At 45.7% G+C, this 24,759-nt stretch overlaps 1 protein-coding gene across 1 annotated transcript in view; it reads left to right on the forward strand.

Moving 5' to 3' along the window:
• LOC143297444 (scavenger receptor cysteine-rich domain-containing protein DMBT1-like) overlaps positions 1-24,759 on the forward strand; it is an 80,746-nt gene that overhangs the window by 51,592 nt on the left and 4,395 nt on the right. Inside the window, exons 29-41 of the mRNA XM_076609815.1 lie at positions 2,127-2,333; positions 4,004-4,324; positions 6,213-6,539; positions 7,605-7,716; positions 8,768-8,997; positions 10,218-10,544; positions 13,808-14,155; positions 14,603-14,917; positions 16,184-16,377; positions 17,218-17,362; positions 18,926-19,100; positions 20,852-21,033; positions 22,476-22,653. Coding sequence (XP_076465930.1) covers positions 2,127-2,333; positions 4,004-4,324; positions 6,213-6,539; positions 7,605-7,716; positions 8,768-8,997; positions 10,218-10,544; positions 13,808-14,155; positions 14,603-14,917; positions 16,184-16,377; positions 17,218-17,362; positions 18,926-19,100; positions 20,852-21,033; positions 22,476-22,653 — 3,061 coding nt within the window. The remainder of the gene's footprint in view (positions 1-2,126; positions 2,334-4,003; positions 4,325-6,212; positions 6,540-7,604; positions 7,717-8,767; positions 8,998-10,217; positions 10,545-13,807; positions 14,156-14,602; positions 14,918-16,183; positions 16,378-17,217; positions 17,363-18,925; positions 19,101-20,851; positions 21,034-22,475; positions 22,654-24,759) is intronic.

Raw genomic sequence — 24,759 nt, forward strand, 5'->3', positions numbered from 1 at the left:
GGTCGTCAGTTAGTTACTTAGTTAGTTAGTTAGTTAGTTAGTTGGTTGGTTGGTTGGTTGGTGGTTGATTAGTTAGTTTGTTAGTTAGTTGGGTGGTTAGTTATTTAGTTAGCTGGTTGGGTAGCTAGGTAGTTAGTTAGTTACTTAGTTGTTTGGGTGGTTAGTTAGTTATTAATTGTTTGGGTGGTTAGTTAGTTAGTTAGTTAGCAAATCATCCGCGTGATCTCACTCGAGGAGGACTGAACTGTGCAACCTAAACATATATCTTCGATCCCAATGTCATCGCCAACAATAATAACAGTTAGTTCGTTTGTTTCGTAGTTAGGTAGTTAGTTTGGTAATTAGTTAGGTAGGTAGTCAGTCATTTCTCGCTGTCAGCTTATACTAATCTGTTCGGGGAAGGGGGAGGGAGCGATATGTTTCTCTGTGTGTGTGTGTGTGTGTGTGTGTGTGTGTGTGTGTGTGTGAAGAGAGGGTGCGTAGGTGGTGGATGTACGTGTACGCATGTGTATGCGTGTGCTCTTCGTCGCTTTTACATATGTGTGTGTTATTTCTCGACTGCTTGCATGGCGTTGTAAGTCTCTCTCTCTCTCTCTCTCTCTCTCTCTCTCTCTCTCTCTCTCTCTCTCCTCTCTCTCCTCCCTCTCTCTCCCTCTCTCTCTGTACGCCTGTATGTGTACACAAACTCACTCTCTCTCTCTCTCTTTCTCTCTCTGTCTGTCTGTCTTTGCGTCTGTCCAATCTTTCTCCCTCACACACACACACACACACACACACACACACACACACACACACACACACACACACACTACACACACACACAGCTTCCTCTACCCCTCCAATTTTGTCACTATTAGTATGACATGATTATAATTATATTCCCGCTACATCACTGCACGCGTGAGTTCAATCACGCGCGTGTGCAGGCGCATGATTCTACGTCCCCACTCACAAGGATTAGTAGAGATACGGGCAGAGAAGAAAATTAATTTCAACCTCGCGCATGTTTCGCCCTTTCTGATACCCCACCCCCACCCCGCCACTCTCCAAACCTTCACTCCACTGTCCATTGTCAGAGCACGGTTATAAGCTTTGTTTTGTTGTGCTTTGTCCATTTTCAGAGCACGGTTATAAGCTTTGTTTTGTTGTGCTGTGTTCATTTTCAGAGTACGGTTTTAAGCTTAGTTTTGTTGTGCTTTGTCCATTTTCAGAGAGCGTTTATAAGCTTTGTTTTGTTGTGCTTCGTTCATTTTCAGAGCACGGTTATAAGCTTTGTTTTGTTGTGCTTTGTTCATTTTCAGAGCACGGTTATAAGCTTAGTTTTGTTGCGCTTTGTCCGTTTTAGAGTACGGCTATAAGCTAAGCTTGTTGTGCTTTGTCCGTATTAGAGTACAGTTATAAGATTAGCACGTTGGGCCCTGTCCATTTTAGTGTACGGTCATAAACTTAGCATGTTGTGCTTAATCCATATCAAGGTACGGTTATATGCTTAGCTTGTGTTTCGTCCATTTTAGAGTGTGGTTATAAGTTTTGCATGTTGTGCTTTGTTCATTCTAGAGAACGTTTATAAGCTTAGGATGCTGTGCTTAATCCATATTAGAGTATGATTATATGTTTAGATTTTGTATTCGTCCATTTTAGAGTACGGTTTATAAGTTTAGCATGTTGTGCTTTGTCCATTTTAGAGTACGGTTATAAGTTAAACTTGTTGTGCTTTGTTTATTCTAGAGTACGGTTATATTCTTAGCATGTTGGGCTTTGTTCATTTTAGAGTACGGTTATTATAAGCTTAGCTTTGGGGGCTTTGATTATCGGTTGTGTAGCTGTGTTTTTTGGAGTTCCTTTGAACAAAGTCTTTTGGGTTTCAAACACTCCACCTTCTAAAGTTGTTGGGGGTGGAGGGGGGGAGGCGGGGGGGGGATTGATTAATATCGATACTTATATAGCGCCTATCCTCGGTTGGATACCAAGCTCTAAGCGCTTTACAAACACGGGATCATTTGCACAACAGGCTGCCTACCTGGGTAGAGCCGACTGACGGCTGCCACTGGACGCTCATCATTCGTTTACCTTGTGAATGGAGAGAGAGTTACCACTCTTTACTATTTGTTACTCCACCCATTCAGGCATTACCTGCCGAAACCTGGGCTACGAGAACGGGGTCCATCTCTGCTGCGGGGCCTACGGGCGGACCATCTTCCCGCTGATGGACAGCGTGCAGTGCGGGGGCTCGGAGAGGGACCTGACCCTCTGCCCCCACCAGGTCCCCAGGCGGCACACCTGCTCCGGCAACAGTGTGGCTGTGGCCTGCTACAACGGGACGCGCCCTACCGGTATGGGGAGTTGTCTTGTCTTGTTTGTTTTGTCTGTCTGTCTTGTTTTTGTCTGTCTGTCTTGTTTGTCTGTATGTCTGTCTTGTTTTGTTTCGCTTGTATGTCTTGTCTTGTATATAGGTCTTGTCTTTGTCTTATCTTCTGTCTATGTCTTGTTTGTTTTGTCTGTCTGTCTGTCTGTCTGTCTGTCTTGTTTTGTTTCTCTTGTCTGTCTTGTCTTGTATATAGGTCTTGTCTTTGTCTTATCTGTCTGTCTTGTCTGTCTATGTCTTGTTTGCTTGTCTGTCTGTCAGTCTTGTTTTGTTTCTCCTGTCTGTCTTGTCTCGTATATATGTCTTGTCTTTGTCTTATCTGTCTGTCTTGTCTGTATGCGTCTTGTTTGTCTGTCTGTCTGTCTGTCTTGTCTTGTTTCTATTGTCTGTCTTGTCTCGTATATATGTCTTGTCTTTGTCTTATCTGTCTGTCTTGTCTATCTATGTCTTGTTTGTTTGTCTGTCTGTTTTGTCTTGTATATATGTCTTGTCTTTGTCTTACTGTCTGTCTTGTCTGTTTATGTCTTGTTTGTCTTATCTGTCAGTCTGTCTTGTTTTGTTTCTCTTGTCTGTCTTGTCTCGTATATATGTCTTGTCTTTGTCTTATCTGTCTGTCTTGTCTGTATGCGTCTTGTTTGTTTGTCTGTCTGTCTTGTCTTGTATATATGTCTTGTCTTTGTCTTACTGTCTGTCTTGTCTGTCTATGTCTTGTATGTCTGTCTGTTGTTGTTGTTTTTTCTCTTGTCTGTTCTGTCTTGTATATATGTCTTGTCTTTGTCTTACTGTCTGTCTTGTCTATCTATGTCTTGTTTGTTTGTCTGTCTGTCTTGTCTGTCTATGTCTTGTTTCTATTGTCTGTCTTGTCTCGTATATATGTCTTGTCTTTGTCTCATCTGTCTGTCTTGTCTGTCTATGTCTTGTTTGTTTGTCTGTCTGTCTGTCTTGTTTTGTTTCTCCTGTCTGTCTTGTCTTGTATATATGTCTTGTCTTTGTCTTTTCTGTCTGTCTTGTCTGTATGCGTCTTGTTTGTCTGTCTGTCTGTCTGTCTTGTCTTGTTTCTATTGTCTGTCTTGTCTCGTATATATGTCTCTTTGTCTTATCTGTCTGTCTTGTCTATCTATGTCTTATCTGTCTGTCTGTCTGTCTTGTTTTGTTTCTCTTGTCTGTCTTGTCTCGTATATATGTCTCTTTGTCTTATCTGTCTGTCTTGTCTATCTATGTCTTGTTTGTCTGTCTGTCTGTCTTGTCTTGTATATATGTCTTGTCTTTGTCTTACTGTCTGTCTTGTCTGTTTATGTCTTGTTTGTCTTATCTGTCTGTCTTGTCTTGGCTGTGTTGTATGTCTGTCTTGTCTTATATTGTCATGTCTGTCTGTCTGTCTGTCTGTCTTCTTCGTCTGCCCTGTTTGTCCTGCCTGTCTGTCATGTCTGTCTATGTCTTGTATATCTGTCTTGTCTTTGTCTTATCTGTCTGTCTTGTCGGTCCCTTTGTATGTATGTTACGTCGGTTTGTCTGTCCTGTCTTGAAGATGAAGAAAAAGAAGAAGAGAAGGAGGAGGAAGAAGAAGAAGGAGAAGAGGAGGAGGAAAAAGAAGAAGAAGAAGAAATTCAGTTCACACATGCGTGACCCATGTTCCAGACTTTACCTACAGCCTGGAGGGAGGCCCAAGCAACAACACGGGGGAGGTGAAAGTGACCCACATGAACATCACCGGCCGTGTCTGCAGCGACGGCTGGGACAACCAGGACGCCAAGGTCTTCTGCAGGCAGCGGGGATTCCAGTTCGGGCAGGCCTACGAGCACTTCTTCTTCAACTCCTACTACTCCGGGGGAGGCCCCTTCTGGGTCACCAACGTCAACTGCCGGGGAAACGAGTCGCGCCTGGAGGACTGTCCGAAGAGCGACGCCACTCGCTGCCGGAGCGGGATGCCGGCTGGGGTGTTGTGTACCAGCACTGAGGGTGGGTGGGGTTGTGTGTGGGTGTTGTGTAGTGAGGGTGGGTGTGTGGGTGTTGTGTAGTGAGTGTGTGTGTGTGGGTGTTGTGTAGTGAGAGGGTGTGTGGGTGTTGTGTAGTGAGGATGTGTGTGGATGTAGTTGTTGTGTAGTGAGGGTGTGTGTGTGGGTGTTGTGTAGTGAGGGTGTGTCTGTGGGTGTTGTGTAGTGAGTGTGTGTCTGTGGGTGTTGTGTAGTGAGGGTGTGTGTGTGGGTGTTGTGTAGTGAGGGTGTGTGTTGGTGTTGTGTAGTGAGAGTGTGTGTGGATGTAGTTGTTGTGTAGTGAGGGTGTGTCTGTGGATGTAGTTGTTGTGTAGTGAGGGTGTCTGTGGATGTAGTTGTTGTGTAGTGAGGGTGTCTGTGGGTGTAGTTGTTGTGTAGTGAGAGGGTGTGTGTGTGGATGTTGTGTAGTGAGGGTGTGTGTGTGGATGTTGTGTAGTGAGGGTGTGTGTGTGTGGGTGTTGTGTAGTGAGGGTGTGTGTGGATGTAGTTGTTGTGTAGTGAGGGTGTGTGTAGATGTAGTTGTTGTGTAGTGAGGATGTAGTTGTTGTGTAGTGAGGGTGGGTGTGTGGGTGTTGTGTAGTGAGGATGTGTGTGGATGTAGTTGTTGTGTAGTGAGAGGGTGTGTGTGTGGGTGCCGTGCAGTGAGGGTGTGTGTGGGTGTAGTTGTTGTGTAGTGAGGGTGTGTGTGTGGGTGCTGTGTAGTGAGGGTGTGTGTGGATGTAGTTGTTGTGTTGTGAGGGTGTGTGTGTGGGTGCTGTGCAGTGAGGGTGTGTGTGGGTGTAGTTGTTGTGTAGTGAGGGTGTGTGTGTGGGTGTTGTGTAGTGAGGGTGTGTGTGGATGTAGTTGTTGTGTAGTGAGGGTGTGTGTGTGGGTGTTGTGTAGTGAGGGTGTGTGTGGGTGTAGTTGTTGTGTAGTGAGGGTGTGTGTGTGGGTGTTGGTGTGAGTGAGGGTGTGAGTGGGATGTAGTTGTTGTGTAGTGATGGGTGTGTGGTAGATGTAGTTGTTGTGTAGTGAGGGGTGTTGGGGATTTTTGTTTGTAGTGAGGGTTGGGTGTGTGGGTGTTGTGGAGTGGGATGTCCTGTGGAGTAGTTGTTGTGTAGTGAGAGGGTGTGTTTGTTTGTGGATGTTGTGTAGTGAGGGTGTGTGTGTGGGTGCCGTGAGTGAGGGTGTGTGTGGGTGGAGTTGGTTGTGTAGAGGGTGTGTGTGTGGTGGTGTTGTGTAGTGGAGGGTGTGTGGGATGTTTTGTTGTGTTGTGAGGGTTGTGTGTGTGGGTGCTGTGCAGTGTGGGTGTGAGTGGGTGATAGTTGTTGTGTAGTGAGGGTGTGGTGTGGGTGTTTGTGTAGGTGAGGGTGTGTGTGGATTAGTTTGTTGTGTAGTGAGGGTGTGTGTGGATGTAGTTGTTGTGTAGTGAGGGTGTGTGTGTGGGTGTTGTGTAGTGAGGGTGTGTGTGTGGGTGTTGTGTAGTGAGGATGTGTGTGGATGTAGTTGTTGTGTAGTGAGGGTGTGTGTGTGTGTTGTGTAGAGAGGGTGTGTGCGGATGTGGGTGTTGTGTAGTGAGGGTGTGTGTCAGAGGTTTGTGTAGTGAAGGTGTGTGTGTGGGGGGGCGGGGGGGGGGGGGTGTGTAGTGAGGGTGTGTGTGGATGTAGATGTTGTGTAGTGAGGGTGAGTGGGTGTGTGGGTGTTGTGTAGTGAGGATGGGTACTTGCGTAGTGTTGTGTAGTTTTGTCGTTGTTGTTGTTGTTTGTAAACCTTTATACATGGTTTTCACGACTATTCAACATGCATCGGATTCTGATTCTGATTGTGATTCACACACACACACACACACACACACACACACACACAAAACACAGGCATCTTTTACCGGCTACAAGGCGGGAACTCCCGCACCAAAGGTCGCGTGGAAGTGGCGATGGACGGGGAGTGGGGCTCGGTGTGCCGGGTCCATTTCGGGTGGGCCGAGGCCAAGGTCTTCTGCCGCTCCCGAGGCTTCAACGAGGGCCGGGTGGACTACCGCTCCAGCGGCTACCCGAACCCACCCAGCAAGATCTACCAGACCAACATCGTGTGCCGAGGGGACGAGGCCAGTCTGGACCAGTGCCCGCACACCGGGTGGAAAACGGCCACGTACTGGCGCTGTACCCACCGCTATGACGCCAACGTCATCTGCTTCGATGATGGTGAGGAGGAAAATAGTGATATTCTGATTCTGATACAATGCTGACGTACATGACTGGTAGGAGGGGGTGGGGGTGTTCTTTCTTTCTCTTTTTTTTTCTTTTTTTTTTTGGGGGGGGGGTGTTTTTATTGTCCTCCTTTTTTCTTTTTCTTTTCTTTTTTACAGAATGCATGAATACAATAGGGACATTATACATTAAATTACACGTACGCGTAGTATTCAAGGCGCTCTTGTTCTCCATACATCTGTGCAAAACACAAAGTGGTAATACTTCCAGGCAAAGACACTGGTCTGTCACATTCAGCTTTAAAGAACATGGCATCAAATACATAAACTGGTTAGAGAGACCATGTGCCGACCGCAGATCTCTAATCGTTTGTATTGTGTGGTATAGTATGGTATGGTATTGCATTGTATTGTCTGGTCTGGTCGGGTCTGGTCTGGTCTTGCATCTCATCAGATAGTATTGCATTGCATCTGATTGTGTCGTATCGCATTGCATTACATTGCCTTGTATTGTATTGTGCTGTGCTGTGCTGTGCTGTGCTGTGTTCTTTTGTCGTGTCATGTCGTGTCTTGTCGTATCATACTGTATTCATTTTTACTCTGTATTACCTTTTTTTGTCACAACAGATTTCTCTGTGTAAAATTGTGACTGCTTTCCCCGTAAAGAGCCCATCTCCACAGTACAGCGCCACCCTTTTTATTCGTGTTAATGTGTCCATACCGCTGCTTTTTGTTTTTTTGTTTTGTAATGATGGTAAGGTTTCTTTTAAAGATTACACAGTGTATTGCATTGTCAGGGTTGTTTTTTTGTTTTTGTTTTCAGTTGTTTCGAGAAGGGGAGAGGGTATGTTAATCTGACCTTTTTTCTGTTTTCTGTTTTTTTTCAAGAGGAGATATTAATGCCGCCAACATTCAAGTTTATACTTTTCACGACATGTTTTCACATCCAAGATAACATCAGGCGCGTATCCTTGTTCACAAAATAAGGACAAACTCTGTCGTTTACATCGTTCTTTCATTTATGTTTATCAATTCTTGTTGTTGTTTTTCTCTCGCGCAGTACGGATTGGAGGCAGCTACGATCCGTCCGTGAGACAGGGCGTTGTGCAGTTCTATCATAATGGCACGTGGTTCAACCTGTGTGACACAGGATTTGATGACGTCACGGCGAAGTGGGTACCTTACCTTTCTCTTTTGTTCCCAAACCGTCTTCTCTCTCACTTCTTCTTCTTCTTCTTCTTCTCCGTCTTCTTGTATTCTATTAATTTTTCCTGCATCCATCTTTTCCTCTGTGTTCTTCTTTTGTTGTTGTTGTTGTTGTTGTTGTTGACAGTCGTTTAAAAAGGCACGACAGAAGTTAGAAGCATGTTCTCTATACATTTGTTTGGTAGTTTTATGATTTTCGTTTCTTTCGATTTTGGAAATGAAAAACAGATCTTGGTGTTTTGTTGTTGTTGTTGTTGTTTTTTCTGTTCTTTTGTTGTTGTTGTTGTTGTTTTTAATAGCATTTCAATTACTTGTGTGAAATAAGTCAATTAACCCATTGACTACTGCTGACTGATATGCTTGTCAGTGAAGACCTGTTGCTGTACTGCGATAAGATGCAGGTTACTGGTCAGGATGCTAATCACCATTCTTGATTTGGGCTCTCTCTTGTCTTGGAACTGCATTATTGTGGTTCAGTGAAATAAACGCACATTAGTTTAAAGCACAAAAGCAGTAGTAGTGGTAGTAGTAGTTGCACTTCAAATCAACGCCGCACTGGTTTCATTTCATCAAGGTTCAGCGGGGTGAAATGGGGTAGTGGGCGGAGCTTGATGTACTGACATGCTGTTAACGATCAAACAAGTGGGCGGAGCTTGATGTACTGACATGCTGTTAACGATCAAACAAGAGGAGGCTGAAAATATACAAGTGGAGAATATTTGATTTTCTCACACAATGGGGAACATTGGTCAATGGGACACGCACAAGTCACACTTTAGGTCAGTAATGCACTCCCGTGTTTGAGTCACCAGTGCATCAATTTCAGCTATGGAGACCGACTGCTGAAGTTGAGTGTCATCAGCAAAGCTCTTATGCGACATAGCGTAGTAGTAGTTGTTGTTGGTTTTGTTGTTGCTGGTTTTGTTGTTGTTGTTTTGTTTATGGTGGTGGAATTATTACAACAGCGGAAGTAGCAGCTGTACAAGTTAAACGTCTTACATGTTTGTCGGTCAACAGGCGTGTGTGCCAAGACCTGGAGTATGTGGATGGGAAAGCCGTGTCTGGCTCAGCTTACGGGTCCTCCAGCTACTACCTGCGTTACTACCAGACCCATCTGAACTACACCATGCAGTGCCAGGGCAACGAGCGAACCTCTGCAGACTGCATCAAAAGAGACAGCAACTGCGCTTCAGGCAACTACGCTTCTGTAGTGTGTTTTGGCACCGATGACTACATCGACGAATCCAGTGAGTTTGTTTGGACTACCGTGTGTGTTTATGTATCATGAGCCATACATACTGCACTCCCATGCCTTTGTGACTGACTTACTTTCGGTGTTTTCTCCTTCTGGAACTTTGACGTTCGGCTGCTGATACAATACAGAGTGCTGGTAATTCCTCGAAGAAACAAGCGACTTTAAGGTCAGCATTCTATCGCCTATCTTGACCCAGTAGTATGGAGCCAAATACTCTTCCCAGTCAGCTACGTGGATTTCCCAGTTCAGTTTAAACTGTGAACTTCTTGAACTTCTACAGATTGTGTGTATACGTGTGCGTGTGTGTCTGCGTTTGTTTGTGCACACGCTTGCTTGTCGTTTCGTAATGCATGCATATTTATTTATGCAGACCCCTATAATCTTCTTGTAAACGTCTCGAACCTCCCGTTTGGGAGGTTTGAGCGTCTGTCTGCGTTATCATTCTGTCTAATGTTTACCTGTTCGGTTTGCCTTTGCAAACAGTAGCAGCCAATAAAAGTACTCGGTGGTATGGTATCATGTACATGATTGCTTGACTGCTCGTGATACATTTCAGAGCTGCACCATCTTGGGAACTTGGAACTTCATCAGTGCCGAGCCTTACTCATTTAGAGAATGGGAACGGTTCTCTTAAACTCCAGTCTTTATATGGCTGAAGGGTTCTGAGGGGTCTTTGCTGTACTGGGTGCATTGCTCGTGCGCACTCACAGAGTGGGTGGATATAATACGTTAATAGTGATGATTACAGGCTACAGAATACTTTATTATCTCAGTCAGAGAAATTCATTTTGCGGCCTCCTTGAGTAACTGAACTGAACTGAACTGCTCGTGTGCACTTATAGAGTGGATGGATACAAGACATTGATAGTGAGAAATATAGAATACAGAATACTTCATTATCTCAATAAGGGAAATTCATTTGCGGCATGAAACACATAGACAGTATAAGGAAATCATAGTTTCCAAAATGTATACATAAAAGACGTAAAATGCTGAAACGCCAAATCATATAGTTGGGTTAGTGGATACAACATATAAACAAAATTTCATGTCAACACAATGATCTGGATGGTCCAGGGTTTTGTTTGTTTTTTTGTTATTTTTGTTTTTGTTGTTGTTTTGTTTTGTTTTTATTTTGTTTTGTTTTTTGTTGTTGTTTTTTGTGAACGTGCTCTTCTACGCAGGTTTGTTTGGTTCGGTTTTTGTGTGCAGCCTACTCGTTCGACTTTGTGGACAGCACCAGAACCAGTGGCGTGGTGGCGGTGACTCACATGAACGTCACAGGAAGCGTGTGTAACAATGGCTGGAACGACAGTGACGCCAAGGTCCTGTGCAGATCCAAGGGTCACCTGGACGGAATCGCCTTCCACTACTCTCAGAACTACGCTTCGTTCCGGAGTCGGGGCCCCTTCTGGGTGAGCGGTGTGAACTGCACGGGCAACGAGACCAGTCTGGAGGACTGTTCGTTTAATGACCGCCTTCATCTGGGGAACTGCAGCAAGGCTGACCTGGCTGGGGCCGTGTGCTTCAATGACAGTGGTGAGCTGATTATTCGTTCACAGGATTGCTCTGTCTTTCTCTTCTGTCTGGCTGTTTCTTCCATCAGTCTCGCTGTTTCTCTCTCTGTCTTAATCTTCTTTTTTTCTGTGTTTCTCGTCACTATCTTCCTTTATGTTTCTGGAAGCCAGCTCCTTCTCAAGATATACACTTAAAAGCTTGAATATATATGTATATGTATGTGTAAATGTATATATGTATATGCATATATGTATATATATATATATATATATATATATATACATATATATATATATATGTGTGTGTGTGTGTGTGTGTGTGTGTGTGTGTATCTGTGTGTGTGTGTATAAAAATGATTATAGATAGGATAGATAGATAGATAGACAGACAGACAGACAGATAGATAGATAGATAGATCATGCTGCCCCATCATCTACACCGTTTCAGTGGCATTACTCCCAAGCCGCTCATCCCGAGTTTACCTTGAACAGTCACATCCGGCTTCGTCTGCCATCGGGTACAATAGCCGAATGATTAAAGCGCTGGACTTTCAATCTGAGGGTCCTGGGTTTGAATCTCAGTGCACCTGTTGGGTAAAGGGTGGAGATTTTTCCGATCTCCCAGGTCAACATATGTGCAGACCTGCTAGTCCCTGAACCCCCTTCGTGTGTATGCGCACGCAGAAAATCAAATACGCACGTTAAAGATCCTGTAATCCATGTCAGCGTTCGGTGGGTTATGGAAACAAGAATATACCCAGCATGCATACCCCCGAAAACGGAGTATGGCTGCCTACATGGCCGGGTAAATAAATAAAAACGGTCATACACGTAAAATGTTATGTCTGTCTCAGTGTGTATGCGTGTGCGTCTGAAATCTGATTGAATGACACAGGAAACGAATGATGAGCGCCCAGTGGCAGCCGTCAGTCGGATCTACCCAGGTAGGCAGCCTGTGGTGCAAATGTCCCCGTGTATGTAAAGCGCTTAGAGCTTGGTCTCTGACCGAGGATAGGCGCTATATAAGTATCCACATCAATCAATCAATCGTCTCGGCACCGGCAGCCCATCAAGGAACTATGGAAGTTCAGTCCACAGAAGGCCACACACCTCCACCACCGAGTCATTTCCATGCTTGATTAGAACAAAAATGTTGGGGGGAAAAGGGGGGTTTGGAGGCGAAACCCATTCAGTCAGTATGTTTTCCTTGGTTCAAGTTTCGTGGTATAGCAAAGCAACATTTAGAAAATTATATTTTCGTGCCATTATCTTTCTTTAAGTCACTGCGAAATCACAGTCATCGTTTACATACTTATCGATCATATATTCCAAAACACACTCTCTTTTCACAAAAGCGTGAATTCTAGTCAAAATATCTGAAATCGCTTGATTGTGTTTTCATTAAAATGTTGGAACATATCTTTATTTTCTGGTGGCATTTTTATGGAACATACAAATGCATTTGTTGCAGTGTATGGACCCTTGTACACTTCTGCTGTGTGCATTTAGAACAAGTTGAGGAAGAGGATTATTTCTTGTTGAAGGGTGCACCTATTTTTTTTTACATAGTGTCAATTTTGATCATTGTAATAATTCACGTTCAGTTATTTTTGTTGCGGGTTACATTTTGTAATTTTACACATGCCCCGTGTATCCGGGTTGTTGTTGTTTGGGATGAGGGGAAAAGGGTCCTGTCATTTCAGCTACAAGAGGGGAAAGGGGGCCTGTCATTTCAGCTACAAGAGGGGAAAGGGGTCTTCTCGTTTCAGCTACAAGAGGGGAAAGTGGTCCTGTCGTTTCAGCTACAAGAGGGGAAAGGGATCCTGTCATTTCAGCTACAAGAGGGGAAAGTGGTCCTGTCATTTCAGCTACAAGAGGGGAAAGTGGTCCTGTCGCTTCAGCTGCAAGAGGGGAAAGGGATCCTGTCATTTCAGCTACAAGAGGGGAAAGTGGTCCTGTCATTTCAGCTACAAGAGGGGAAAGGGGTCCTGTCCTTTCAGCTACAAGAGGGGAAAGGGGTCCTGTCCTTTCAGCTACAAGAGGGGAAAGGGGGCCTGTCCTTTCAGCTACAAGAGGGGAAAGGGGTCTTCTCGTTTCAGCTACAAGAGGGGAAAGGGGTCCTGTCATTTCAGCTACAAGAGGGGAAAGGGGGCCTGTCATTTCAGCTACAAGAGGGGAAAGGGGGCCTGTCGTTTCAGCTACAAGAGGGGAAGGTGGTCCTGTCCTTTCAGCTACAAGAGGGGAAAGTGGTCCTGTCCTTTCAGCTACAAGAGGGGAAAGGGGTCCTGTCGTTTCAGCTACAAGAGGGGAAAGGGGGCCTGTCGTTTCAGCTACAAGAGGGGAAAGTGGTCCTGTCCTTTCAGCTACAAGAGGGGAAAGTAGTCCTGTCCTTTCAGCTACAAGAGGGGAAAGGGGGCCTGTCGTTTCAGCTACAAGAGGGGAATGGGGGCCTGTCATTTCAGCTACAAGAGGGGAAAGGGGGCCTGTCATTCCAGCTACAAGAGGGGAAAGGGGGCCTGTCGTTTCAGCTACAAGAGGTGAAAGGGGGCCTGTCGTTTCAGCTACAAGAGGGGAAAGTGGTCCTGTCGTTTCAGCTACAAGAGGGGAAAGTAGTCCTGTCATTCCAACTACAAGAGGGGAAGGTGGTCCTGTCATTTCAGCTACAAGAGGGGAAAGGGGTCCTGTCGTTTCAGCTACAAGAGGGGAAAGTAGTCCTGTCATTCCAGCTACAAGAGGGGAAGGTGGTCCTGTCATTCCAGCTACAAGAGGGGAAAGTGGTCCTGTCGTTTCAGCTACAAGAGGGGAAAGTGGTCCTGTCGTTTCAGCTACAAGAGGGGAAAGGGGTCCTGTCCTTTCAGCTACAAGAGGGGAAAGGGGTCTTGTCATTTCAGCTACAAGAGGGGAAAGTGGTCCTGTCATTTCAGCTACAAGAGGGGAAAGTGGTCCTGTCATTTCAGCTACAAGAGGGGAAAGGGGGCCTGTCCTTTCAGCTACAAGAGGGGAAAGGGGTCTTGTCATTTCAGCTACAAGAGGGGAAAGGGGTCCTGTCGTTTCAGCTACAAGAGGGGAAAGGGGGCCTGTCGTTTCAGCTACAAGAGGGGAAAGGGGGCCTGTCGTTTCAGCTACAAGAGGGGAAAGTAGTCCTGTCCTTTCAGCTACAAGAGGGGAAAGGGGGCCTGTCGTTTCAGCTACTAAGAAAAAGAACCACCTAAAAAAAACATACAGAATGCTGTGCGTTTGTTCGTAATATCAATCAGCCTTTAAACACAAAGTACCCTGTTTCAGGTATCCAGTACCGCCTGTCTTCAGACGTCCCCAAGGCCAACGAAGGTCGGGTGGAGATCTCTGTTGGAGGGGTGTGGGGGACAGTCTGCAGGTATTATTGGGACGACAGAGAGGCCAGGGTGTTCTGCCGGAACCAAGGCTACAGTGACGGTTACTCCATCCGGAACACCTTTGGCACCAGAGGTTCGGGCCCCATGTGGCTCAGTTATCTGAGGTGTCAAGGGACGGAAAGCTCACTGCACCAGTGTCCCCACGACGGCTTCAGTGACGCCCCTGTGGATGATGGGTACTACTCCTATGGCTGTTCCTCGCACAACAATGATGCCTACGTCTCCTGCGTGGATAAATGTGAGTGAAAACTTCTCGTGCATTTTTTTAGAGTTTGAAACAGATTGTAATATATCCCCCCAAAAACAAGGTGGCATTGAGAAAGATGTTGATAGAAACCTTATTTTTTAGGTCGGCATGGTAAGAGTCGCTGCATACCTGTGCCGCGCTGTTTGGTTGCTTGAAGAGCTGTCACAACTAAGTAAACTTGCTGTCTCGCTTCAATCCACTTATCTCAGGTTTCAGTCATTGGTTTAATGATTTCTATTTACTATGTAATGTTCCAACACAACCAGTTACAGTTACAGAGACACCTTAAAATGTATACAAATAGTTGTATCAACAGACTGTGTAATGTTATCAGTGTAATTAACTCAGCACGTCATGCCTGTGAACTGTATTACGATGTCCACCATCTCTTGCTGCCAGTTACTAAAAAACCTGAAGACTTATTTTTGGTGTTTGCAGTGAAGCTGAACCTTGGCTATTACGTTCCAATGGGAGCTGTAATGGTCTATCGCCGGAACAAATGGAACCTCATCTGTGACAGTGGGTTGGACCATGCTGCTGCCCAGGTGGTCTGCCGAGAGCTAGGGTTCCACTTTGGCACCTTCATCAAGGGCAGCAAGTTTGGCAAGGTGGACGCCAACATCACCATTGCCAGTGTTCGTTGTAAAGGGGTTGAAACGAGCTTCAGCACTTGTCGGTTTGACATCAGTCCTGCTTGCTCTTCGGGACAATACGCTTCTGTCACCTGCAGTAATAATTCCATCCATGTAGAATGTAAGTGGCCCCCTGCGTCTTCAAACGTTGGGTTTGCATTTACGTTGAAAGCATTGGGTTCAGGTGTGGATTCTGCAACGTTTCTTCAGACGATGAAGCTATACAATGTGAAAACAATAATTTGAGCAAGCAAAACATATACTAAAAACAGCGATGGAGGAATGTTAGGGTAGAGTGATGGCCTAGAGGTAACGCGTCCGCGTAGGAAGCGAGAGAATCTGAGCGCGCTGGTTCGAATCACGGCTCAGCCGCCGATATTTTCTGCCCCTCCACTTGACCTTGAGTGGTGGTCTGGACGCTAGTCATTCGGATGAGACAATAAACTGAGGTCCCGTGTGCAGCATGCACTTAGCGCACGTAAAAGAACCCACGGCAACAAAAGGGTTGTCCCTGGTAAAATTCTGTAGAAAAATCCACTTCGATAGGAAAAACAAACAAACAAACACAAAAAAAACTGCATGCAGGAAAAAATACAAAAATGGGGTGGCGCTGTAGTATAGCGACTCGCTCTCCCTTGGGAGAGCAGCCCGAATTTCACACAGAGAAATCTGTTGTGGTAAAAAGAAATATAAATACAAATACAGGGTATTGGTTTTTTCGTTATTCAGGGTTATGTGTGGTTTGTGATAGAAACCTACGTGGAATACGTATCCATGTCTCTGTTCCAGCTCCCAACCTACGTGGAATACATATCCATGTCTCTGTTCCAGCTCCCAACCTACGTGGAATACATATCCATGTCTCTGTTCCAGCTCCCAACCTACGTGGAATACATATCCATGTCTCTGTGCCAGCTCCCAACCTGCGTGGAATACATATATATCATGTCTCTGTACCAGCTCCCAACCTACGTTGTGGAGTGATGGCGTAGAGGTAACGCGTCCGCTTAAGAAGCGAGAGAATCTGTGCGCGCTGATTCGAATCACGGCTCAGCTGCCGATATTTTCTCCCCCTCCACTAGACCTTGACGCTAGTCATTCGGATGAGACAATAAACTGAGGTCCCGTGTGCAGCATGCACTTAGCGCACGTAAAAGAACCCACGGCAACAAAAGGGTTGTTCCTAGCAAAATTCTGTAGAAAAATCCACTTCAATTAGGAAAACAAATAAAACTGCACTCGGGGAAAAAAAAGGGGACGGGGGCGCTGTTGTGTAGCGACGCGCTCTCCCTGGGGAGAGCAGCCCGAATTTCACAGAGAAATTTGTTGTGATAAAAAGAAATGCAAATACAAATACAGGGGATACATATCCATGTCTCTGTTCCAGCTCCCAACGTGCGCATCGTGCGTGACAACCCCAGGGAACCCAGTCACGGTTACCTGGAGTACCAGGTGGACGGTGTGTGGGGAGCTGTGTGTGCCCGCACCATGGACACCAGCACTGTCTCTGTGGCCTGCAAACAGCTGGGCTTCACTGGGGGAGTGAAGTACACACCAAGAAACTGGGGATACACGCCGGCAGTAAATACTTTGTTGTTGTTGTTTTTGTGAGGTGGGGGGTTGTTGTTGTTTTTGTTGTTTTGCTCTTTTTTTTTGGGGGGGGGGGGTGCTCTTTTTTTTTGGGGGGGGGGGTCTGTCTCTCTGTATCTGTCTGTGTCTCTGTCTGATTCTGTCTGTGTGACTGTTATTCTCGTGCATTGTTTGTGTAGCATATTCCACATAGCACTCGTGTGAATTTCTCCTGTTGAGATGATGATGTGTTCTTGCATTCCATATTCTGTCTCTGCCTGTCTCTTCATTTTTCTTTTATTCTTTCTCTCTTTTTGTTTTGTTTTTGTTTTTTGTTGTTGTTTTTTTTCGTTGTTTTTTTGTTTGGGGTTTTTTGTTGGGTTTTTTTGTTTGTTTGTTTCCTTCTTTTTCTTAATCCTCTTAATAATTTTCCTTTTCTTGGGTTTGATTACCCCCCCCCCCCACTCCACCCCTGAATACAATTATTGAGTCATTCCTTCATGAATCCCCCAACCCGCCTCTCTCTCTCTCTCTCTCTCTCTGGTTCTTTCTCGAAACAGGTTGCCTCGTGTAACTAAAACCATTTGCAATAACATTTGGAACGGAGGGGTATCAAAATGCATGAACTCAGTTGGGATGTAGACATTAAGTAATATGCTTTAATATAGTGTATACATAGCGCTAATTCCGTTTGATTCCAATATTCCAAGCAAGCAACCAATCAATCAACCAACCAACCAACAATCTAGCTGACTGACTGACAGACAGACAGATTATCTAACTGTAGCATAATATTTGTTGATGGAGGTCCGGTCCGCCCACGGCTCAGCGTCTCTCATCGTTACCTTTCAGGTCTTCCAGAAGCCCATTCTGACCTCCGACCTGAAGTGCCGGGGAACAGAAAACAGCCTGGACCAGTGTCCCCGTGTCCCGGTGACCTCTGCCTGGTGTGACTTCTACGCTCCCCGGGCCGGACTGCTGTGCTACAATGACACGGGTCAGTCACCTCTGGACACACTGCGGAGGGAGTAGCGGGGGGGGGGCATGGTCCGAAGTGACACTGTGGACAGTTTTCAGTTCCATTTTTTTTCAGTTTCACAAAGAGGCGTCACTGCGTTCGGACAAATCCATATACGCACACCACATCTAGCTGGGCAGATGCCTGACCAGCAGCGTAACCGAACGCCCTTAGTCAGGCTTTGAGTGCATGCTTATATATTTTGTGTACCTGTCAGAGTGAATTCCTTCTACAGAATTTGTTGTTTTTTTCAGAGGGTGACACTGCTTGCCACGGGTTCTTTTTCAGTGCGCCAAGTGCGTGCTGCACACGGGACGTCGATTTATCGTTTCATCCGAATAACCAGACTCTCAGTTTGATTTTCCAGTCAAGCTTGGGAGAAAGGGCGAGAGTGGGATTCGAACCTAAACCCTCACGGATTCTGTATTGGCAAATGAGCGTCTTAACAATTCTGCCACCTTCCTCCTACTGGGCAATGATGGGTGTAGTTTGAGAGAGTGTGTGAATGGTCTGCAGTTCTTAAGATATATGAATTACCAAAGTGATTTGCTCTTTTAGTATTAAATACTTACTTCGGCCTTTCACCCCTCCTGGGGTGTCAGCTGTAACCAGAGACCTTCATAATCCCCTTTCCAGCCTCTGTCTGGCTGTAGGTAAGGCCCGTCTTCTTGGTGTCAGCCTGGAGATCTCTTCACCATGTGTTTCTAGTTTGGCCTGTCTTTCACTTTCCTTGGGGGTTCGATATACCGTAGAGACGAGAAAAAAGGTATTTCTGCTTGGAGTTGCCATCCAAATGAACACAAGAAAAGCAACTTCAAAAAATGATAACAGGTACAGATTTTTCTGCTTGAAGTTGCCAATCTAATAAAGGTGGGAAATGCGATTTTGAGATAAAGGGGAGGTATAGTGTATATCTGATTGAAAACGAAAACAGTATGGCTTGTGTCTGCTTGAGATTGTCATCCATATGAACTAAAAAAAAAATGCAGTTCTGAGGGACAATAAGGAGTATGACGTATGTCTCCTTGAAAGTGCTTAATGTCTTGTGAATGCAAGAAATGTCGCTTCGAGACAAGAGAAAAGTACAACATGTGTCTGTTTGTAGTTGCTATCCTTATGAACATGATACACGTAACTTTTAAGATGCAAGAAAGAACTACGTTATGGGCCGCATTAAGCTGTAATACTTGAACGAGTATTCAATTTAATTCAATTCAATTCAAAATACTTTATTATCTGCTTCAACCAAAAACAGAAAATTTTCTTTAGGCTCACTTAAAATAAAATGCCCGTCAGCAAAAAAAACAAAAAACAAAACTGACACACCCTTCACTTATCACCATGTACACATCAATTATTATGTAAAAAGAAAAACATGTGGGTAAGATACTATTACATTCAGAGTGCAGCAACTGTGTGTGTGTTGCGTGTGTGCCCGCGCGCGCGCATGCATCGTTTTGTGTATGGAACAAAGATATTGTATGACGGTGAAGCTACAGCCTTTACGAATGAAAATTTCCCATTTTTCCAATCTCTCCGCAGACGGCATATCGTACCGACTGACCGGTGACAGTTCGGACCCAAGCCGTGGCCGGGTGGAGATGAAGTACATGGGTCAGTACGGATACTTCTGTTCCTTCTACGACAACAACAAAGCGGCCCGGGTGGCCTGCAAGTCTCTGGGCTTCGGGGGTGGACTGGCCATCCATGGATCCAGGTCTGTGTACCATGAAGAAGTTAGGAACGATGGGCGTGGTTGTGTTGAGGTGAACTTGAGATTTCTTAGTGGTTGTAGCTGATAATGGGGAGGAGGAGGAAGAGGGGGATTGTTATATGGATACTTATTTAGCGCCTATCATCGGTCGGAGACCAAGCTCAAAGCGCTTTACAAACACAGTATTTTTGCACAACAGGCTGCCTACCTTGGTAGAGCCGACTGACAGCTGCCACTGGGCGCTCATCATTCGTTGTCTGTGTCGTTCAGTCAGGTTTCAGTCATGCTGGTGGGAAATGATATTTGCTTTAAAAAAAAAAATTTTCGAATCAATGTTAGTCTGTAGGCCTACATATCTTTTGGAAAGAGTTTAGCAGTGAAAAACAATGGGTGTGGTTGTGTGGAGTTGAACTTAAAATATTTTGTTGTGATAGTAGTTACTGTGTTGTGGGAAAATTGCATTTGAATTTTGAATTGATTTTGTTAGGCTGTACATATCTTTTTAAAGAATGTGCATGTTTTATGTTATTATGTTATTATGCTTGCATTTATATGTTGATATGTTTGTATGTTTTAATGTATGTGCATGAGAAGACATAAAAACATGTATCCTGTACGGGATTAATGAAGTAATATTTCATGGTATGGTATGACAATGTATAGTAATGGTATGGTATGGTATGGTATGGTATTCTACTGTACAGTGTTGTACTGTGTTGTATTGTAATGAAAGATGTTTTACGTTTTTTTAGTTTGTGTATCTCTCTGTCTTTTTTGTTGTTGTTGTTGTTTTTTTGTTTTGTTTTTTTGATTGATTAATTGATATGGATACCTATATATACCGCCTATCCTCAGTCGGAGACCAGTCTCTAAGCACTTTACAAACACGGGGTCATTTACACAACAGGCTGTCTATCTAGGTAGATCTGACTGGCGGCTGCCATTGGGCGCTCATCATTTGTTTCCTGTGTCATTCAATCAGATTTCAGGCACTCACACATACACAATCGGACAAACATGTAACATTTAACATTTTACGTGTATGACCGTTTTGTTTATTTACCCCACCATGTAGGCAGCCATACTCCGTTTTCGGGGGTGTGCATGCTGGGTATGTTCATGTTTCTATAACCCACAGAACGCTGACATGGATTACAGGATCTTTAACGTGCGTATTTGATCTTCTACGTGCGTATGCACACGACGGGGGTTCAGGCACTGGCAGGTCTGCACATATGTTGACCTGGGAGATCGAAAAAATCTCCGCCCTTTACCCACCAGGCGCCACCGAGATTCGAACCCGGGACACACAGATTGAAAGTCCAATGCTTTAACCATTCGGCTATTGCGCTCGTCTTTGGGTCTGTCGCTGTCTCTGTGCCTCTCTGTAATTCTCCCTATCCTTTTCTTTTTTATCCCCGAATGCACACACACACACACACACACACACACACACACACACACACACACACACACACACACACACACACACACACACACACAACAACAACAACAACAACAACAACAACAACAACAAAAAAACACACACGAATGTGCTTGTATATCAAAATCTCTCTCTCTCTCTCTCTCTCTCTCTCTCTCTGTCTCTCTCTCTCTCTCTCTCTCTCTCTCTCTATATATATATATATATATATATATATATAATGTGTGTGTGTGTGTGCGCGCGCGCGCGTGTGTGTGTGTGTGTGGGGGGGGGTTATTGACCTGTTTGTGTGCGTGCTGCGCGACGACAGGTTCACTCCATCAGCGAACGAGCCCGCGTGGTACTACGCGCTGTATTGCCGTGGCAACGAGAGCTCCCTGCCAGAGTGCCGGTCCAGCGGCTTCAACATGGCCAACAGCTGGTGGGGGTACAACTGGTACTGCCGCAGGTACGGTGGGGCGTTCTCCGCGCAGTGCTACCAAGAAGAGCTGGGTGAGTGATAGCCAGAACTGACTGATCAAACGAGACTTGCATGGAAGTTGAAGTTTATTCGGAGTTCCACCCTATTAGAAGGCGCCCTGAAAGAATTATGGTTTAAGGGACTGCCCCCCCCCCCCGACCCCCCCGCGCTCCCCCTCCCCCCTCCAACTTACCTACTTCTACTGAGTGGAGTGGTGGTGGTGGCCCAGTGGTAACGTTACGTGTCCGCCTATGTAGGAAGCTGTGAGAATCTGTGCGCACGGAATCGAATCGATTCCTACGCTCGCCGATATTTTCTCCACCCGACCCCCCCTCAGCCCCCCCCCCCCACTCCCCCCCCCCCCCCCCCCTACTAGACCTTGAGTGGTGGTCTGGGAGCTAGTCATTGGGATGAGATTATAAGCCGAGGTCCCGTGTGTAGCAGACACCAAGCGCACGTTAGAATTTTTTTTTTAACAAGGAACGACAAAACTAACAAAAACAACAACAAGAATTCATATTCACTGTACCCCTAGGCCTCGTCGGCATTGCAAAGCGGAGTCATGCCACCATTGCTGGTGCTGTAACCTTCCCCAACTGAAGTCAGGTACCCCTTATTAACCCCTGGGTTGTCTGAGGAATATCGGGAGTACAGTGCCTTTCCCAAGGACACAACGCCATGCCAGACCGAGAGCTCGAACCCTGACCACTAGTGAACAATGAATCAGAAGTAGTATGACAACGCCTAACTCAGTGATTCGGCCATGGCTACCTCTGTTTCATTGAAGCCATCGTAGTAATCATTTGTGAGAAGTTTTAATTGCTTGTATTGTGTTTGATTGATTAAACTAATTCCGAGGCATCGGGGACACTGACAGTGGAGGTTATGTTCAGCCAGTGCTTTTTTTTTTTCGGTTTCATCGTCTTTCTTTTTTGTTCAAACGATTTCACGATGGCCTAGAGGTAGCGCGTCCTCGTAGGAAGCGAGAGAATCTGAACGCTCTGGTTCGAATCACGGCTCAGCCGCCGATATTTTCTCCCCCTCCACTAGACCTTGAGTGGTGGTCTGGACGCTAGTCATTCGGATGAGACGATAAACCGAGGTCCCTTGTGCAGCATGCACTTAGCGCACGTAAAAGAACCCACGGCAACAAAAGGGTTGTCCCTGGCAAAATTCTGTAGAAAAATCCACTTCGATAGGATAAACAAATAAAACTGCACGCAGGAAAAAAAAAGAGTGGTGTTGTAGTATAGCGACGCGCTCTCCCTGGGGAGAGCAGCCCGAATTTCACACAGAGAAATCTGTTGCGAGAAAAAGCAATACAAATACAAATTATCTTTCTGGTGTGTATGGATCAGTCCGCACACTTTGACGCATACATGGAATTGGACAGGAAACTCGTTGGTCATTTAAAACTATCAGAGCAAAGTAACCATTGCTTTACGTTCCGTCCCATGACATAAAATGTTCTCAGCCATCACGGAGGTCCGGCTGGTGGAGGGAGAGACCAACAGCTCAGGACGTGTGGAGGTGTTCCTGAAGGGACCCAACCAGTGGGGCACGGTCTGTGATGACGGCTGGAATGACGTGGATGCCACGGTGGTCTGCAACCAGCTGGGCTTTGCCACTGGCAGAGCGGTGAAGAGAGCTGGGTGAGTTGTGCTGTACTGTGCTGTGCCATGCTGTGATGCGCTGTGCCGTGCTGTGCTGTGCCGTTTTGTGCTGTGCTGTGATGCGCTGTGTTGTGCTGTGCCGTTCTGTGCTGTGTTGTGCTGTGATGTGCTTTGCTTTGCTGTGCTTTGTTGTGCTGTGCTGTGTTGTGCTGTGATGCGCTGTGTTGTGCTGTGATGTGATATGATGTGCTGCATTGTGCTGTGATATGATGTGCTGTGCTATGATGTGATGTGATGTGATGCGCTGTGCCGTTCTGTGCTGTGTTGTGCTGTACTGCGATGTGATGCGCTGTGTCGTGCTGTGCCGTTCTGTGCTGTGCTGTGCTGTGTTTTGATGTGATGCGCTGTGTTGTGCTGTGCCGTTCTGTGCTGTGCTGTGCTGTGTTTTGATGTGATGCGCTGTGTTGTGCTGTGCCGTTCTGTGCTGTATTGTGTTGTGCTGTTCTATGCTGTGCTGTGATGCGCTGTGTTGTGCTGTGCTGTGCTGTGCTGTGCTGTGCAGTGCTGTGCTGTGTTGTGCTGTGTTGATGTGTTGTGTTGTGTTGTGATGTGCTGTGCTGTGCTGCGTTGTGCTGTGATGTGCTGTGTTGTGATGTGCTGTGCTGTGCTGTGCTGTGATATGCTGCGCTGTACTGTGCTGTGCTATGCCGTGCCGTACTGTGATGTGCTGTACCGTGCTGAGAAATGACTCCCGAGGGTTAATCTGGCCCAGTTAGAATCACCACAGGCTGTCAAAGCAGAACTTCCCCACGTTTGTTTCCGTGAAGTTATAATGGAGAGGAGGAGTCAGTACAGACTAGCCCAGAACGACCGCCGTTCCTGTTTCTAATAGCTTGATTACGTCCGTTGACACGGACTCATTTCCAACTGTTGGGGGTTAGAGGGATCGATCTTGACTGGCCACAAATGACCCTGGGGGGTAAAACAGCAGCGGGGTAGTTTGAGGCTGTTACACCTTTGTGCAATCTGATGGGGTGTAGGAAGGCGGGACAATGGTTAAGACGCTCAGCTGCCAGTGCAGAGAGTCCGTGAGGGTGTGGGTTCGAATCCCTGTCTCGCCCTTTCTCCCACGTTTGACTGGAAAATCAAAGTCGTTCAGATGAGACGATAAACCGAGGTCCAGTGTGCAGCACGCACTTGGCACACTGAAAAAGCACCCATGGCAACGAGAGTGTTATCCACTGTCAAAATTATGTAGAAGAAATCCACTCAGATAAGTGCACAAATATATGAGCATGCACTCAAGACCTGACTAAGCGCGTTGGGTAATGCTGCTGGTCAGGTATCTGCCTAGCTAGATGTGGTGTAGTGTATATGGATTTGTCCTAACGCAGTGACGCCTCCTTGAGAAACTGAAACCGAAAGTGATGGGAACCGCTAAGTGACAATGGTTTGCAGCTGTGTGCGCCTTTTTACCCGCTAAGGGAAACAGGTTGTTTTCTTTTGTTCTTCTTGTTTCAAGGCCTGACTAAGCGCGTTGGGTTACGCTGCTGGTCAGGCATCTGCTTGGCAGATGTGGTGTAGCGTATATGGATTTGTCCGAACGCAGTGACGCCTCCTTGAGCTACTGAAACTGAAACTGAAACTCATTGTAATTCATTCACAGCGTTATTGTGTTGTGTGCACAGATATCTATCCATATGTTTGTCCATGCATGTGTCAATTTGATGTTGCTGTTGTGAATTTGACTCTCACTTCGTTTTCTTCTATCTCTTCATCATGAATGTTCTTGACCGGAGGGCCCAATGTGAACAAGCATGATTGTTATGCTTACTCCTTTACCGTCTTGAAATGAACTGCAGCGAAACACCCTTAGGTTAATTTCATTCAGACACATAGAAGTTGTTTTCCTTTATTTGATTTTGGTTCATTTCATTTTTATTTTATCGTTTTTCTTGTTTGTTTGTTTGTTTGTTGATTGATTGACTGACATTTATTCAAGTCTTTATACCTCCATTCATTTATTCGATTCGAGGTGTGTGAACGATTTCGATATCGAAACACAGGCGAACTTAGAAAGAGAGCACACCAGACATATAAACGGAGACAGAGAGACAGAGAGGGGGAGAGAGAACTGAATGTTCT

The sequence above is a fragment of the Babylonia areolata genome, chromosome 22 (assembly GCF_041734735.1).
Source record: "Babylonia areolata isolate BAREFJ2019XMU chromosome 22, ASM4173473v1, whole genome shotgun sequence".
In the NCBI taxonomy this organism is placed as follows: Eukaryota; Metazoa; Mollusca; class Gastropoda; order Neogastropoda; family Buccinidae; genus Babylonia; species Babylonia areolata.